This window comes from Lissotriton helveticus, chromosome 3_1 (assembly GCF_964261635.1).
Source record: "Lissotriton helveticus chromosome 3_1, aLisHel1.1, whole genome shotgun sequence".
Classification (NCBI taxonomy): Eukaryota; Metazoa; Chordata; class Amphibia; order Caudata; family Salamandridae; genus Lissotriton; species Lissotriton helveticus.
The window spans coordinates 387,095,955-387,114,777 of record NC_136061.1 but is presented as its reverse complement, the minus strand read 5'-3'; the positions used below and the strand labels follow the sequence as shown (position 1 = coordinate 387,114,777).

Here is an 18,823-nt window from a genome sequence, read left to right as displayed (position 1 = left end):
AATGTGTAGAAGCAGCCTCATAAAGTAAGTCTGGAGTGTTCAATACAGACTACCTATTCTGGCACTGTTATTCTCTGTGTTGGAGTCTGCAATCTGATTCTTCCTTACCTGGTGATAGCTGCAGAGTGTGTACGTCCCCTGCTTCCATAGCTTGGGGACAGTCCAATATCCCATTCTGTTGTTGGAGCTTCCTGTGGCTATGACAGGCTGGTTGTCTTTATGACTGCTGGAGTGGTGCTTCTGCCTAACTGCAGGTGTTGTAGGCGGCAGGTGTCCAGCGGGGCTAGGGTTCTCGATGTGGTATATAAATATGGTTCCTGGGTGGGGGGAAGGTGTGTGTCTGTGTGTGTATAGGCGGTAAAACAAATCTGAGCAAGTGCTCCTTATATAGGAAAGAAGTAAAGAAAAACAGAAGACTATTACTTGCACCAACTTATGACTAGCTAAGAGGCCGGAGAATACCCAAATTAGAAGGACTTATTCCCTGACCAGTATCTCTCTCTCGTTGGAGTGCTAAATAATTCCCCCAATCAAACTAAAACTTTGCATGTCTTGTCAAGCAATTTAGAGCAAATTGTATTGCTTGGTAAACAAATGTACCAGGAGGCAGAAATACTCCCCAGTAATCTCCCTTGCAGTCTAATAATGGTAAAAGGATTCAAACCTGTCACTGAATTTACTACTACCTGCTTCGATCATGATTAGTTCTTTTTCTTCTCTCCTTTGCCCTCTCAGTCTTGTTTTGGTTGGAGTTCCAAGGCAAGATCATCTCTCTGTGGTATTTTCGAACTGCATGTACCTTTGTAAGGTTGTCCAGTATCACAGTACCACCAGGAATTGTAATTTGGTGCTTTCTTTCTGAGAAATTACTCTCTCGCCTCACCCAGTTCCTTGGTCTCCTACATTAGTGTTTCATTCTTTGACCTAAGATAAATACCACTGTAGACAACACATGAACTCACTGAATGCTGATTTTACCAGACCTGAAGAAAATGCTCTGTGTGGGCCAGCCACCGAGTGCTGCTTTCTGTATCTGACGAACATCTTGAAATCCCTCATAAATTACATGCTTATTCAAAACAAAGGAGTCCTTAGAAGGAACTGAATTCAAAAGAACCAGTAAACCATGCCTATTTCAGAATGGGGAGCAGTGGAAAAACAAAAGCACCCAAAATAAGGGCAGTGCAGAGAAATTAATTGATGTTCCCTTGGTGATGGGCAGAATCCGGAATTGGGTGCAGCAGTTGGTGGTGCTGACACTCACTGGGGGTTGCTTGTGCATGGAGGTCACCAGTATTCTAACATTTTCTGGTCCTCGACAAATGCAATTCCCCAGTCAGTTAGGAAGAAGGGAGAGCCGATACCAGAGTGATAAACATTTTACATTGTATTTTTTTTTTAGAATACTTCAATAAATGATAAGATCAACATTGCTATGCAGTTCTTCTACTAATTACACAGAATTTTAATTTGCCATCATATGTAAAAATGAAATCTCCCTCCAAAGCCCTCCCAAGAATTCTCACTCCTTCTCCAAGTGGAGATCCGACATCATGCAATCATTAACTTTTCTCAAATTTCCGTCTTTGAACTAACTTCTCAAACAAGATGCAGGATCGTTGCCCCATTTTTAAGTAAGTCACATTGGGCATTGCTTATACATCAAGAAAATAGATTTAAAGCTCTTAGTTGGCGTTCCAGTGACATTAATGGTCGGACACCGCACCGCCGCCCTCACCTGCACTCCACCCCCACCTGCACTCCACCCCCAATCATGTCAGACAACAACACAGCAGCAAGAAACCTCCACCAATGGTTGCCAACTGCGCCAACACACTCGCCCTCCTCCAGAACACCACGAGGTGACGCAACAAGAAAGCCAACTGGTTCACCACTACTCTCAAAGAACCCATGCACTCCTGCTAACGACTGGGAAAGACATGGAGAAACAGCAAAACCCCGGAAGCACACTCCGCCTACAAAACCACCATCACAGCACAACACCAACTCATCAGATCCACTAAGAAGAACTTCCTCCAAGACAGAGTCCTCTCCAGCGCCCACAACTCCAAGGCACTCTTCGCCATCATACAGGAATTTGTCAAAAACAACAGCGAAACAACGGACGTCCCTCCCAAGACCTATGCAACAGATACCAGCTCCTTCTTTCACCTCAAGATCCAGACGCTCTACGACCGCTTCGATGACCAAGACCCCTGCACTGCCCCAACCCCCAGCTCCATCGCTGCAACCTAACAGACCCTTCTCACCTGGACCCCTCACACAACAGAAGACACTCTGAAGACCATCACCTCCAGGGCACCAGAGCTTCGTCGAACTATCAACTACTCACTTGAGAGAGCCGCATTCCCCGACAACTAGAGGCACGCCACAGTCACCCCCTCCTAAAGAATCCCTCCGCAGACCCGACGGACCTCAAGAACTTCAGACCCATCTCACTGCTTCCATTTGCAGCCAAAGTTAGTGAAAAGGCCGTCAACACCCAGCTATCACACTTCATAGAAACCAACAACACCCTAGACACCTCTCAATCCGGATACCAATGCAACAATAGCACTGAAACCGCCCTCCTTGCTACCACCGACGACATCCGCGTCCTCCTCGACCAAGGGCATATGGCAGCCCTCATCCTCCTGGACCCATCAGCAGCCTTCGACACAGTCTCCCACTGTAGACAATGTTCCACGATGCTGGCATCCAAGAAAAGGCTTTAGAATGGCTACAAACATTCCTCTCAGGCAGAACACAGAGAATAAGACTCCCACCCTTCCTCTCAGAACCGACCGAGATCAGATGTGTAGTAATCCAAGGATCCTCCCTCAGCCCCACACTCTTCAATGTCTACATGGCCCCCCTCGCAACCATCGTCCGAAACCATTGACCTAACATAGACTCCTACACCGATAACACCCAGCTCATCCTCTCTCTCACCAAGGAACCCAACATCACTAGGTACAATTTCCAAGAAGAGATGAAAGCCGTCACGACCTGGATGAAGAACAGCTGCCTGAAACTCAATTCAGAGAAAACAGAGGTCCTCAACCTTTGCTCTTCCCCCTCTGCATAGGATGACACCTGGCGGCCCCCCGCCCTCAGGAACCCACCCACCCTAACGGACCATGCACGCGACCTCTTCATCATACTGGACTCATCACTCACCATGAATTGCCAGATCAACTCTGTCTCCTCCGCATGCTTCAATTCCCTCCGCCTACTGCGCAAGACTTTCAATTTGATCCCCGACTTAAGGAAAACACTCACTCACTCATCATCCACAAACAAGACTAAGACAGCGCCCTCTACGCCGGAATCAACAAAAAACTCCACGAACTACAGACCATCCAGAATGCAGCAGCCAGACTAATCCTCGATATCCTAAGGCACATCCACATCAACCAACACCTCCGCGAGCTCCACTGGCTCCCCGTCGAAAGAAGAATAACGTTCAAGCTGCTCATGCACGCCCTACAAGGCCCTCCACAAGAGCGGACCCCAATACCTCAACGACCGATTCTCCTTCCATGCCCCCAAGAGAAACCTCTGCTCAGCATATTTCTTCCTAGCTACTATCCCACGCTTCTAAAGGACCGGAGCAGGTGGAATATCCTTCTCCTACCTCACAGCCAAGACCTGGAACAAACTCTCCCTTCCCCTCCGATGTAACCCCACACTGCACCAATTCAGGAAGGACCTCAAGACCTGGCTCTTCGAATGACTATAACGGAGCTACCCACACCCACCCCCACCCCCAGCGCCTTGAGACCCAGACGGATGAATTGTGCACTGTACAAATCCCTGATTGATTGATTGATTGATTGACACCATGAAATTCAACAATGCTGTCCATACTGCTTTGTATTTCAGGTGTTGTTGGAAAGTGGGTTATTGATAGGGGCAAATGAAGGTCTGCCACTGACAATAAGTCCACTAACACATGGTAGGACCCAGCATAGGTCTTAGAAAATTATTCCTATGCTCAACCCTTGGTAATGTGGCTGCGAACAGACAGGCTTAACTTCAAATACTGGTATGTAAATCATTTAAAAACGGCATTTCAGTAAATAGTCAAGACACAGCACAAAATAAAAATTCAACACCAATTTATAAAAATAGGTAATATTGTTATCTTTTAAATGACACCAAAAGAAAAAAAATCCACTGTAGGGAACCAGAGATATGAATTTTTAAAGATTAGTCACTTTCTAGTGCTTAGAAACCCAACAGTGCCCCTTTTAGTGATCTAATTTTCCTGGACAGGGACACCTTTAAAAAGGGTTCTGGAAAATCACCAAATGTGCTGCCTTTCCCAGCAGGCGGGTCTAGTTAGAACTCCTTCCTTAAGTTCTGCTTGCAGGTCCCAAAGTATCCAAAACACAATCCAAAGTTCTGAAATCTCCAAGAGGGTCCTTGAAAGTGTGAAACTTCAATTCCGCAATCCACCTGAATATCACCTTTACAAATCAACTGGTACTCCAGGCTGGGAATTCTATGTGGGGCTGTCCAGGTGAGCTCTGTTAACCTGTAGCTTGCAGGGAGTCCACCGAGTCCTTTTGCAGCAAGGTAATCCACAGGGCTGCCGTTTCACTCGGTGCGGTCTTCAGAGGTCAGGCCTTAGAAATCTTTGCACAGCAAAACTTCTCAGCAGGGCACTTCTTGCTTCAGTAAGTTTCAAGGAGCAGATCTGGAGGGCTCTGCACCTCAGATACGTATTAAATATTCTATGGGTCAAGCACCAGGTCACTTCTGACCAATGAGAGCAGGGTAACTCCTCATAGTTATGACCACATCCTGTAGAGTATGGCATTATTTTGTCCCAGAGTGCACCAATCTTCCAAATCCATAATGGCTTATTCTCCAGCCAGGAGGTTAGAGCTGGCTAAACACACCCCCTGGTATGGCTTATTTCCATGGCCTCTTCCCCCTACCATCTGCACATACCTTCCTTAAGCCTAACCCTGACTCTGGGTCAAGAGTGTAAGAGTGAAACTGAAACTCAGGCCTCCCCTCTGCCTTTGAAGAGCCTGGTTTACGACTCCACCCCCTGGCCTGGCATTCCTATGGAGCAACACATTGCCCTCCCAGGACAGTTGGTAACCCCAGGAGCCCTTTATCACCTCTTCAAAGCAGCCTGGCTAATCCACTTAACTCTGACCAATCAAGGCAGACCAATGGAAGGCTGAATTTGGACTTGGAAACAAAGTCTTATAGCTTCTTGTATGTACATTTTTGAAGAAATTCAACAATATGATATTGTTGGATTTAGCACTGCTATTCTGATAAGTCTTTAAATGGGGGCTCTAGGTCCTTCCTATCAGGAGTTATTATTTAATAACTTCCTGCAATGTTAACCTATAGGCCATGGGGTTTGCAATGGGGAAAATGACTTTGGCCAGTTTTCTAGCACCAGGGCTTATAAAAACATATTTTATGAGTATTTCCCTAATTTCTACAGGACTCCCACCCCCTGCGCAACTAGGGGAGACTTCAGGGGTTCTGAATCTGCAGAAATAGTGCAGATCCTCCTTACCCAATGCTCCTAGCATCAAAGTCGAGTTTGAGCAGCACTTTAAAACAATGTGGGGAGTGAAATGTCACTTTACCGAGGCATATAAAACTCATTTTATAAGGGTGTACCTTCTAGATAACTGTCCCCCACCCCTGGGATACCTATGGGAGACCCTGGGGGTCCTCAATATGCCAAAACTTTTTTAGGTTTTCCATTAAGTGCCTTTACCACCAAAGTCGTGTTTGGGCACAATTTAAAGCAGTCCTGGCAACCAGTGCTGCTTTTAAACTGACCTCAGGCTTCAGCTCTGCAGACATGCTAGTGCAGAAAATCTGCTGGCCTCTAAACTGCCATGCCCCAGGATACTGGGGACTTCTAAGTAGTTTCAATCCCCTGCCCTATTATATACTGGGGGTAAACCACCTTCACCCCGCATCCGGGACCCCGCATGCTGTGACAACGACCGAGTTGTGACAACGCATACCATTACTCTGCAAGTCGTTACAGCGACTTGCGGAGGGGGGGGAGAAGGTGTTGGATTTTAAATCCAACACCTTCCCTACAGTCCGCACAGACTGGAGTTGGAATAGTACATTTTACTATTCCAGCAACCCATCCCCCCCCGCCCCCCCCCCTCGCACGTCGTTGTAAGGACTCGCGGAGTAATGGTATGCTTTGTCACAACGCAGTCGTGATAGCATGCGGTGTGATAGTATGCGGAGTGAAGAGACATATTCTATACTAGGGGCTTATGGGGTAGGTCATGCCAATTAAAGGGGTACCCCACCATACCATAGCGTACCCTAGTGTATGTTGGGTGTCTTAACTGTATTCTAATGTGTTCCTTTCAGCTTGGCACTGGGCCTGGTTAAACAGAGCCCACGGTCAGTCAGAGTCAGTTACCACCAGTTCGTCAGCAAGAAGTTGGGGGGTGCCCTGGGCACAGGGTGACTTTGCAACAGGTGTTCCCCTTGATAATGGTGAGAGTTTTGCCTGCCACTGTGCCATAGTGGGAGGTTCTATCAAGGTCCACTTGACAGTGGTGACTGAGTTTGCTGCCTCAATGCATTGCCATATATTGGCACAGTCTGTGTATCATTCTTGAATATGGGAGGGGGGGGGGGGCAGGAGGATGCAAGGGGTTAAAATCCCAGTTTCCATAAAGTAGGTGCTTCCGGGTGTAGGTGTCCCAGAATTATTTTCTTTATTTACCCCTGTATCACCTTTCAAAGGAGTATTTAGCTTTGGGCAGCCCTTCCAAATATGAAGCATACCTCTTTTTTGATCGTAACTTCCCCCATCAATTGGGATCGGTATTACGAAACATGTGGTGCAACTTTTCAGGAATTTAATACCAATTCTACACCATTTTGTGGCTAAACTCTTAATTTCCAATTCTCAAGCTCTTATGAATATCCTTGCATAGTGATTCCACTGCCCTCTTTGAATTGTACATTCAGCAGGGAAGGTTATAGCAATTAAGATTTTATACGGTTTTGAGCAATCCCCTAAATGGAGGGCCTCAAACATGGCTTTATTGCTACCTGCCTCTAGTTGAATGGATTGCCCAGTGACCTATCTTTTCAAAATGCAGAGGGTCTTATTCACGTAATTGAAAAACTAATTTAGATTTCCGTAAATGATTTAATTCTGCATTTATGAAACATATTGGATATAAATCTACCCTCCCCTTTACACCGTATATCAAGTGATCCGTTATGGAGGGCCCAGGTGAAATCTGGCTTGAAGTGGATGAGCACCTATGGGGCTGGCAAAAGGTAAGTTGATGGGCAATAGTAACATCCCAAATTGGTAGCCAGGCCCCCAGTGTAAGTAGATAGGAAGCATGTGCGCAGGGCCACCCTAACCGCGCCCCCTCCCCCATAAAAACCCACCCAGCGCCGAGTGGACCTGCCGGAACCATATGGGGGCTATCTGGTAGGGATGATTCTGTAGCTGGTAAAGGAGATGAGGGAGGACTACCATCTTAAAAATGGCGTACCTACCATAAATTGACTGGGGCATACGAGACCGCACCTTGAGATCCTCTTTAGTACGATCCCACACCGGGAACAGGTTACAATCCCTGGAAACCGCTGGGACATCGGACAGGAATACCCCCAAATATTTCATCCCCCTTCCCCCGTCGCCAATTGAAGGGCTGATGCCCATCCCCCCACCCCCTGACCACACCCCAGAGCCCAGAGTGTGGATTTATGGGGACTCATATATAGCCCAGAGGTCTCGCCGAAAATCTGGAGAATGCGCAGCAATCGTGGCCCGACCTGTCCAAGTCCGTAAGAAAGAACAGGACGTTGCCTGCTTATAATGCTGTTTTATCTGTGAGACCCGGCGCCCATCTAAACCCTTTAAGCTGAGCATCTATACGCACCCAGGCCGCCAGCGGCTCCATGGCGAGCCCGAAAATGTAAGGGGAGAGGGGGCAGCCCTGGCGGGTACCCCGCTGGGTAGGGAAGGAGCGAGAAATCCCCACCCACCGCACTGAAGCCGTTCGGGTAGTATACAGCAACTGCAAGTAGGCCATAAAACGTGGGCCCAGATTGAGTTTCCGCAGCAGTGCGAACAGGTACACCCAACTCAGAGAATCGAAGGCCCTGTCCATATCCGCCAGCAGTATCGCTGTCGGCTCCCCAAGCCCCCAGTGTGCAGACACAGCCACGTGTGCACGCCTAATGTTGTGGCGGGTTGCCCTCTGAGGCATGGACCCTGCCTGATCTGGGTGCACCAGAGTCGTGATGTGCGGCTTAAGTCGATTGGCCAACGTCTTGGCCAGCACCTACGCCTCGATATTGAGGAGGGAGATGGGGCGATACGACGCATGCTGCTCCGGAGGTCTGCCTCGTTTGTGGAACACCACTACTTCCGCATGTCTCCAGTCCTGGGGTAGCAGGCCGCTCCCCCGCGCCTCCTCCACCACCGGCTGAAAATGTGGGGCCAACTGCACAAATAAACTTTTAAAGAATTCGCCGGGGAACCCATTTGGACCTGCAGCTTTCCCAGGGTTCAATTCTCCCAGGGCTGCACCTAGTTCATCATCCGACAGCAGCCGATCCAATTGCTCACGCACCTCATCTGGAACGGTCTTAGGCGGGAGATCATCGATAAATTTCACAATAACCTCTGCCCCTAGACATTCTTTGGGAGAATACAGGTCCTCAAAGGACGCTGCAAAGCTCTCAGCAATAGCGGAGGGCTCTAGAATTGGCTCCCCTGCAGGGTCCAAGACCCGCAGTAGGGGCTGGGCATGAAAGGTACACTGGCACAGACAGTGAAGCATTTTGCTTGACTTATCCCCCCACTGATAGACCCTACTGCGCGTTGCCAGCCAAGCCTCACAAGCCTCGTCCAGTAGTAATGCCGCGTACTGCTGCTGAGCCAGCACCAACTGCCTCTTAACCCGGCCCCCATCCGCCTCCCTACCCCTACGCTCCAGTGCCTCAATATTTGCCTCCCGACGCACCAGGTCCTTCTGCCGCTCCCTCCACGCCGCCACACTCCAGGAAATGTCCACCCCCCGCAAAGTGGGTTTCATTGCCTCCCAAAGCACCGCCGGCGACTCAACTGACCCTACATTCGCAACCAGGTAATTATCAATCTCCTTGGCCAGGTGTTCCCTATATTCCTCTTTCTGCAGCTGTCACCCCGACATGCGCCATCTAATAGGCTGCCTCCCCGGGCCAATCCGAATCGTGAGTGCAACGGGCGAGTGATCAGACAAGGCTCTGGGCATAATACTTGCTGACATCACTCTGTGGACCATCCCCCTGGGGACAAATAAGTAGTCGAGCCTCGAAAATGACTTGTGTGTTGTGGAAAAATAAGTGTACTCCCTGTGAGGACCATATATGTGTATCCAGACATCTGTCCAGTCTGACCCCGTAACTAGGGAATGCAGCTTGGTAGGGGATCCTCCCACCCCCGCCACCCCCTCACTCCTCCATCTATCCCAATCCTGGTCCATCACATCCTTCCAATCTCCCCCCACCACAGAGAGTACATTTGGCATGTCCCCACATATTGTTAGTAGCCGTTCCACCAGGGACCACTGTAGTGGCGGTGGGGCGTATACGCTACCCAAGATCAAGACCTCTCCCCCAATTCTGCCCTGTAGGAATACATAGCGTCCCTGCGTGTCAGACCAAAGTGTCTCGTGTTCATATGGGACCTGACGATGGATCAATACCGCTACACCCCGCGAGCCTCTCGTAAACCCCGAGTGAAACACCTGAAGATATCCAAATCGTTGGAGACATAAGGCTTTGGTACCCAATAGGTGTTTCCTGAAGTAGGAGCACGTCGGCCCCACCCTTCTTGGCGTACTGAAGAAGGGCCCCTCTCTTCACCTTATCCAGCGCTCCCCTGACATTCCAACTGACCACACACAGGGACCCAAGTGTCATCCGCCGTTCATCCTCCGTACCGGGCATGTCAAAGGACAAACATTCTCACAACAAATGTACGTGCTCCCCAAGGTACCGCAAGAGTTCCAAGTAGTTGGCGTGAATGCGCAATCAAACAAGTAAAACAACCCCCCCCCTCAACATCTACACCCCCCTATCCCCCTATCCCGCCTACTCTCCAAACATGGAAGCATCTGTCGCGGTCAGACAGGAACCAGGTCCCCAACTGGGGGGACAGGTACTAACCCTTCCATTGGACCCCCAACTGGCCACCCATAACCCTTGAACCTCACCCCATCCCGCCCACCACTGCGTGACCGGGTACCCAGCACAATACATGTGCCTATTCGGATGTCGAGATACATTCACCAGAGTTGCAGTCCCTGTAGAACCAGTCAATCAGTCTGCTGAAGTCTGTCTCTCCGAGGACAGGCCCTTCTGTCGGAGGACTGAGTCAGAGAGCGAGCGGCACCGCACCTGGATCTTGATCTCCTGCTGTTGGCCCCGCCTCTTCGAGCCACCTCACTTGACGAAGAGTCTGAGTCCCGGACAGGCGGTGTGTGAACCCGCAACCTCACAGTTTCGCCGTTCCATGTAAAAGCTTCCTCCGGTGAGTCAAAGAACAAAGTGCGTGACCTATACACCACTCTCAGGTGGGCTGGATATAACCGCGCATACTGGATCTTCAAGTGTCTGAGGTGAGCCTTGGCCACTAAAAAGGACTGTCGCTGCTGCTGTACCAGGCGCGTGTAGTCTGGGAAGATGAGAATCTTTGCATTGTAACACGTGAGAGATTCCTTTGCCCTGACCTGCTTTAAGATAGTATCGCGGTCCATATAATTCAAGAATTTGGCGATGATCGGCCGTGGCCGTTGCCCTTGAGGTGGCTTCTGCATTAGAGCCCTATGTGCATGCTCCACTGCAAAGCAGCGGCAGAGGGCATCGGAGGGGGGTGGGGGAAGGGGGGTGGCGGGGGAGCCAGCCCTCCAGCCACTGTATTAAGAAATGCTCCATGCTATCTCCCTCGCATCCCTCCGGAAATCCCACAAAGCGAAGATTGTTGCGTCAAGCCCTCCCTTCGGCATCCTCAACCTGCAGCGCCAGCCCTTTCTGAATCTTCTCCATAGCCGCCACCTTCTTTTTTTATGGTCGTGACGTCGTCTTCCACCTCCGATATGCGGGCCTTCGTCCCTGCGATTCGGTCAACTGCATTACGTGGGTCCTGCCGTAGCAGCATGATGTCAGAACCCACAGCCCCGATCTTCGCATCCAACATGTCTCTAGACTGCGTAATGGCTGCCATGAGCGCCGCGTTGTCCGGTATCTGGCCCTGCGATCCTGCAGCCCCTGCCGCAGCACCTGCTCCGGTGAATTTGTCTATGGTGCCCTGCTTGGTATGACCTCCCCCACCTTTATCTCGTGTCATTGTCCCAGCGTAAATGCCGCCACCAAACCCTCGGGAGTGACCGTCGAACCTGGTTGAGCGCGAATATAATCCAATATCCAGGACACTGAGCCCAGTTCAATGCCTTCCTCTCCAAGCCCCAAAGTAGGTGGCAACCTCCTCGAGGATAGCCACAATGGCCGCCAACGCACCTCCGTCTTCACCCCAATGGCCCTGCTCCTCCACTCCGTGACCCGACCACCGACGTGCACCACGGATCCTGGCCCCTCCCGGGTACAGCCGATGTCTCTGAGGCCTAGGAGGCCCAAATGCACCAAGGTTCGGATGAGGGGAGCCGGAGCTGGACCACCTTTCACCTCTTGGGGGCCTGCACCGTACTGCACCGTGATGTAGCCCTAGTGCCCTCGCAGCACCGCCAGCACTAGGCAGCCCAGGGTGAGAAACTGGACTTACAATGTCCCGGATGGCACTGCCCCCCCTTCCTGGTATCTCTGCTGCCACCACCGCGGCCCGACTCGGCCACCGAGCCCCCGCAGGTCACCAGGGCAGGCCAGAAGGTAATGTGTGGGAGGGAGAGGGGAGGGGAATAAAGCCCCCGCTGGCAACCCCCCGTCTGCCTCTGCACCAAACGGCCCGCGCAACCCCTCACTGCTGCTCTAAAGCCCCTCAATATGGCCGCTCCCTCTCCGGTGCCTCTGCCTCGAGGCTCCTGGTCTCCGCGCCTGACCGCCACCTGTATAGGCCACTTTCTGCCATCCAACGCCTTCTCTCTAGTCCCCACAGCCGCCAAGGCTCCCGGAGGGGTGGGGGGGGGTAAGCCGCATGACTCCGCTGCGAAATTACTGGCTCCGCTCACCGGCAGCTCCCGCACCACCACAGCCGTCTTCTGCGCCTCCGCTCCCGGCCCGGCTGACAAATCAAGGCCCGCTGACCCCGACTTGGCCGCCTCAGATCACGGGACTACAGTCACCGCCGCCGTCACTCATTAGGATCCCCGGCCCGCACACATCCAATATTGTGTATCTACCTGTCTCCTAACAAACCACAACTGATCGTTATGTAATATTTGTCACCAAGATTATCAAAGTCATGTAAGTAACTTTCGAGCCAGAAATGTTTATAGTTTTCAAAAATTGACAGTTCAGTTTCTGAAGTGGTAATGTTCTCCTATGGAGGAAAAACATAAAACATACCAAGTGCTTCACAATGACGGACAGGACCAATATTCAGGACTTAAGGGGATGGTGGGGCTAAGTCCAAGGCAGCACCAACAGGTCACCTCTGGCAGCTCCGGGGCAGCCGGGTGCAGAGGTGCAATATAGCGTCTGGTGCCCTGTGTAAGTCAATGGGGATCGGTCCAGTCACAAAGTCGCTGCAGGCAGGGACTGGAAGGCCAGTTGGGTTCAACCAACAAGTGGGCTCAGTTCTCAAGATACTTTTAGACACCTTTGGTCCTCTTGTCCATGGGCCGGGGCGGTGTAGAGATTTTCTGAGGTGTCAAGTTTTTGTCACCAGAGACACTTGCTGTAGAGGGAGCCTGCACAAGGAGACTCCTGACTGCGTTCAGAAGTCCACAGTTAGCAAAGCCAAGGTGGGCTTAGTTTCTGGTGAGCCTGGGGACCACGCTGGCGCAATGGTTGAGGACAGCAGGCAGGCCTGCAGGGTTGGCACCAAGTCAGTAGCTACTCCTCTGTTCTTGCTGTTGCAGCTCTTCAGGATCCATCTTCTCCTTTCAGGCCGGCAGGATTTGATTTCCTGGTGTCCGGAGCTCCCATAAATACTAGTTTATGGGGCTTTAGAGTAGTGTAGGGTAGTAGCCAATGGGCTACTTACCCCTGGGGTCACTACGCCCCCTGTGTGACCCCTTCTTGTGGGAAGTGGGCATAACCCTGTCCCAGAGTTCCCAATTATGCCATCACCAAGCTGGTATACATTTAAATTTCATCTCCACATCCGGTATCCCACCTTAGGGGTGGAACTAGCCTGAGGGTGGACACACTTCTGACTACTAATTTTCCCACCCGTCCAGGTGCCAAATGGGCCCTGGTAAGGGGGGGAAGTCGGCATCCTCTCGCCTCCGGTTTGCAAATCATGCTTCCCTCAAAGGCGGTGGGTGGGCTTTTTGAATCTCCCTGCCTTGGAATGCTAATTTACAGGTCATCCTGTTGGAAGGGGCTTAAAACACGCTCTCCAGAGCAGGCTTCCTGACATCCCGAGAGCATAGGCTCTCACCCCTGGGAGTCAGAAACCTATCTGTGGTGGCAGGTTGGCCTACACCGGTCCGCCATCACACTAGTAGTTGATAGGGTTTTATCAACTACTAGGTGCCCTCTGGGTGCAGATGGAGCAGAATAAAGATATCCAGTTTGTTGGGGCAAGAATATCTGATAGTACGAAGGACACAGGTTACCTGGTGCAGAGTCATGTTGTAAGACAAATAATCTATTGAAAAATCAGGCTTGTTGTATGGAAGGGAAACTGCATTATTGAATAAGACTTAGATTTAGAAGGGGAGTTCCGCGGGGAGTATCTTGACAGTCGTGAAATATCTGATTTCATAACTAGAAATATCAAATGGAGATGGCCAGTCTTCTACAGGACGATTATCTTGTATTTTTCTCCATTTAATCTTGAGTAGTCTGAGGTTACTGTGTATAGTAGAGATAGACAGCTGGAGTGAGATTATGCATTGGTAATGGAGGCCATTAACTATGTGGAGTTTGATTTGTGATACACCTTACTACTATCCTTATTCCTTTGCAGAGGATGTCCTGTGGTTTAAGCCAGTAGAGCTCCGAACAAAATGGGGTCGTCGAGGGCACATTAAAGAGGCTCTAGGTATGTAATGCTGCCTTGTTTACTGCCTTATTCAATGCATTATGGTTAATTTCTGCTCACATTTTAAGCATATGAGGTCAACATTATGATAGTTGTATTTGGAATCAGATCTTGCACTTGAGATTAGGTTTTTGGCAGCTGGCATTACAAGCAGCCGTTGGACAGGCATTTCAACAGAGGTCAGACTTATAACTGATCGGTAGATATACCTTCTTAGTTCAAATGTTGCCTATACCTCACATGTTCCAAGCAGCCTGAAGTCAGAAAACTAGACTGTACCTTCCGTTGAGGAAGCCCACGGACATCAGTCTGCCCATTGTTGTCTAATTGCAACACACAGGTCATGGGTTTCCTTCGCCTGACCTTTTCCATCTTTAGGGTAAAAAAAGACCACTGTTTCTCAATATTTCTTTCTCCATTGAATTTCAATATTTTGTTGTCTACTGTTTTGCATTCCTTTCCAGGTTAGACATTTTACCACCATTTCCGTACTTATTTTAATGTTACTCCAGAGCCCCCAACACACAGCCTAATCCTGTTAATTGAAGTGTAATAATCTCACCTCTCATACCGCACTGCTCCTTTTTCTGTAGAATAAGGGAGTGACTTGCTCTTTCCACTCCCTGTCCACTCTTATTTTAAAACCCTCCCACTTTTTAATTCCATAATTTGTGCATTTCAAATAATTATATTATCTGCAAATGGAAACTTCTAGCCAGACCGCTCTCTGGCACTAGCCAAATAGCTCTCTGGCACGGAGCTGAGACTGATCTCTCTGACACCCCACTTGCCCTCTCCGTTTACCTCTTACATCATATGACAAAGTAAAAGTGTCCTAATTGTAGAATTGTAAATATGGATTTTGATGGTGGCGGGTATGATAAGACATGCAAGATATGGCCCTATCCAGTACAAGTCATATATAAATCTGACATAGGTTTGATATTTTTATGTAAACCATTGGTGGATTTGGGCTAAGAGACAGTTTGTAAACGTCTGCTTTGGATTTCTTTTCTTTACAGGCACCCATGGCCACATGAAGTGCCATTTTGATGGGCAGCTAAAGTCCCAGGACACTGTGCTGATGAACCTTTATAAACGTGTTTTTCCCAAATGGACATATGACCCTTATGTGCAAGAGCCAGTGCCATGGATCAGAAACGAGAACGTGGTGAATGTGCAGGAGATTGAGATGGAATAAGTTTCTGAACATTCCCGTTTCCCGTGACTCCTGATAGTATTCCATTCTGGTCTGTGGACTGTACACCAGGCCAAGAAATGTTAACTGGTGCACGAGCCTACAAGTTTCAGTAACCACTGTTTAAGACCGCCCAGGAGACCACTGTGTGGAAGGGTCCCAATGGTTCCTCTCAAAAACAAGATCTGGAGGTGTGTATTCAATGTCAGTGCCTTCATGATAAATTTGTAGCTATCATGTCTTCTGTCTTCTGACAATTTTGAGACGGTTTCTCTATCAGGACTGGAGTATTTATTTAACAGACGCAATACCCTTTTCAAATGGGGCAGTTTGGTGATTGCTGAAATAAAAGCGCTTTAAGCCTAGCCTGGATCGGGCAAATGAATGTGGTGGATTATGTCTTCTTTTTTGGTGACTCGGGTGAAACTGGGTTTAACCTTCTCCTGAAGTTCTAAGTTGTGGTAGCCAGCAAACATGCAGGTCTGATTCTGAAGAAACACAGATTGATTAAAGGAATGTTGTTGCTCTTTCATCTTCCTACTTCCCCAACTAGTTGTAAATGCCTGCAACAGAGGCAGAAATTAAAAACGCTCGTCTAGATGATGTTGCCACTTTACATTTTTGCCAGGGAGCCCAGTGCAATCATTCTTTTTGTTAATGTATTAGCTCCAGTCCCATAACAATGTTCCACTAACTATTTCATCTACAGTACAGCGGAAAGGCCTTTTCATGTTGCTTCACATTTTTATGCATTCACCCTTGTTGTATTCTCTTGGGCAATGTTAAATTATTTATTGTTTATCATTAGTTTAGCGGTCAGTTGGAAAAGTATCTTCCTTGTTTGTCTTCTTCCCCATCCCCCCTCCTCCCACTTGGTATTTCCCTACCGTTACCTGTGAGGCTGCCTTAGAATGTTGGCACTAGGAGAGCTGACAGAAGAATGTGGAGTTGTTTTACCTGAAGCTGTCTGTCGTGGATGAGTGGAGGTCTGAATAAAGAGTTTAACTTACCAGCACTTGAGTTTTCATCTTCGTAACACTGGTGACGACTGGCCTGCGAAAGGGAGCAGTAAGGACCTCCTTCCCTTTGTCTACATCTAGTGCCTCAGATTCTGTCACCTTGTGGCTTACAAGTTCAATGTACTCTATTTATTTGCTCTAATTTGGGGTATCTTAATGTAATAAATCCGGTGTAATCTTTCCTCTGTGGCTGATCCCTCCAGTACTCAAGACTTTCCGTGACCGACGCTTGTTTAATGGCAGTTTTGGATTGCAAGTACTTCGACCTATAACGTCTTTACACTCTGCCTGCTGGTGCGCCACAGTTTCATCAGGGGGCTTCCTTCCTCTTCCTCTGTAATCTGGGCTTATGTAGTGAGACGTTCCTGTCAGTCTCCCGCCACGCCTTCCATGCATGCTTACAGCCCACCTCCCAGGCGGAGCCTTCAGGTCATCGAGCCTGTAGATGGGAAGGCGTTCCACTTAGTCTACAGACACATCCCCTTGCCTGCTGACAACACACCTTGGGCTGACAGAGCACTTGTTTCTGGCGTCTGTCCCGAACAAGGTGTTTCTTAAAACCTGCAGCGCTACGTGTGCGGCAACATTTCAGTGACACGCACACCCTTACGCATGTCACTCCGTGATAGGCACACTTTATATTTCTCTGCCACATCTATGAATGTTTCCTCATTTCCTCATATCTGTGCTTATTACGGTGACATGCACCCCCCCATTATTGTCGTACAGCACTACGCGTGCTGCAATATTTCGGTGACACGCACACCCCTACATGTGTCACATTTAACTCCATGATACACACACTATATTTCTCTGTCACAATTTGTGGATGTTCGCGCATTTTTGTTTTATTCAACACAGGGACATGCACACCCCTATTATCACATTAGTCTTCAGTGATATGCACACGTATTCTTTGCTTCTACCCAAAGCCAGTCATTCTCAGCTCACACAGTGATATGCACACCATTATGTGTATTACAGATACTTCTGTTTTGTCAATTTGGCCCTGCACATAATTTTAACAGATGGTTTTCTTCAACTGGTGCATCACTGATATTGCAGCATCTCACACACTTTCTCCTTCCTTTGACCAACATGGCCGCCAGTATGGCTCAACCACCACCATTCCTGAATGAATTTGGAGAACCCTTGGAAGGAGTGGGTGAAAATATTTGAATCCTATTTAATAGCCATTGTGGGTGGGGAGTTTAGCCCTGTAAGGAAACAATACATTTTATTACACTACCTTGGTACCCATGGCAGAAAGATTTTTGATACTTTATTACCTGACCTGGAACAAGGTTGTAACGATGATGATGAAATTGATGTGTTTGAAACATCTCTAAATAAACAAAAAATACACTTTGGAGACAAAGTGAACATTGTGCTAGAACGACACAAGTTTTTCAGCGGAGTCCAAGGTAAAAAAGAATGCATTACTAATTACGTTGCAGTTTTTTTAGGGTGGCTAAGCGAACTTTGTGAATTCGGCATCTAAAAGATTCCCTCATAAGAGACTAACTCGTAAGGTGCACGAATAACCCAAAAATACAAGAGAAACTGTCGGAAAACCAACGTAATCTTTGGGACGCTATTGAGTTGGCTAAATCCATAGGGTATGTGAATGAAGGAGATGAAATACCCAGACAATAATGAGCAAGACAATAATGAGCAAGTATTGGAAATTGCCAAACCTCCCTGTGGAAGATACTATATGCAAGGTGAAATTTGAAGAGTCCTGAGCACATACACGATCAAGGAGCTAGTTAACTCAAATTTTACCGCTGTGGCAGTAGTAACCATTTGGCAAACCATGCTAACTGCCAAGCTAGGAACTCCACATACAGAAAATGTACCGCTGTGGCAGTAGTAACCATTTGGCAAACCATGCTAACTGCCAAGCTAGGAACTCTACATACAGAAAATGTAACAAAAAAGGGTACTTAGCTAGAGTGCGTCGTGCCTCTTCCAGAAAGCTAAAGGATGTTATTGAGGTCACTGATAATAAACCCCAATCTGTAAAGAAAATTATTTTCCAAGTACGAGGCAATAAGTGTAAAACAAATTAATTATCCCGAAAGTGATATTGGTTTGAATGGCAAAGTTATCAAAATGTTTGCTGACTCATGCTCGCCATTAACTTTCATCAATATCTCCGATTTCAAGAAAATGAATTTTTGTGAGGAAAAAAGTTTCTATCTGCGGACATCTCCCCTAGTAGTTATACCAGGGATTTCATCCCTTTAAGAGGCATGATTAAATCATGTACCACGTTTAAGGACCTTCTGACCCTTGGTAAGGTATATGTAGTTGAAGAAGGGTCTAACATACTCAGATGGCTGCATCAAAAAGAATTAGGTATAACTCTTGACCAATATAACCCAGAACAGGTACTCACCATAGACCACTCTG

At 48.4% G+C, this 18,823-nt stretch overlaps 1 protein-coding gene across 1 annotated transcript in view; it reads left to right on the top strand.

Moving 5' to 3' along the window:
• TSR1 (TSR1 ribosome maturation factor) overlaps positions 1-15,774 on the top strand; it is a 181,931-nt gene extending 166,157 nt beyond the window's left edge. The window contains exons 14-15 of the mRNA XM_078680132.1: positions 14,117-14,191; positions 15,214-15,774. Of these exons, the coding sequence (XP_078536258.1) occupies positions 14,117-14,191; positions 15,214-15,392 (254 nt within the window). The 3' untranslated portion in view covers positions 15,393-15,774. The remainder of the gene's footprint in view (positions 1-14,116; positions 14,192-15,213) is intronic.
• Positions 15,775-18,823: the final 3,049 nt, after the last annotated feature.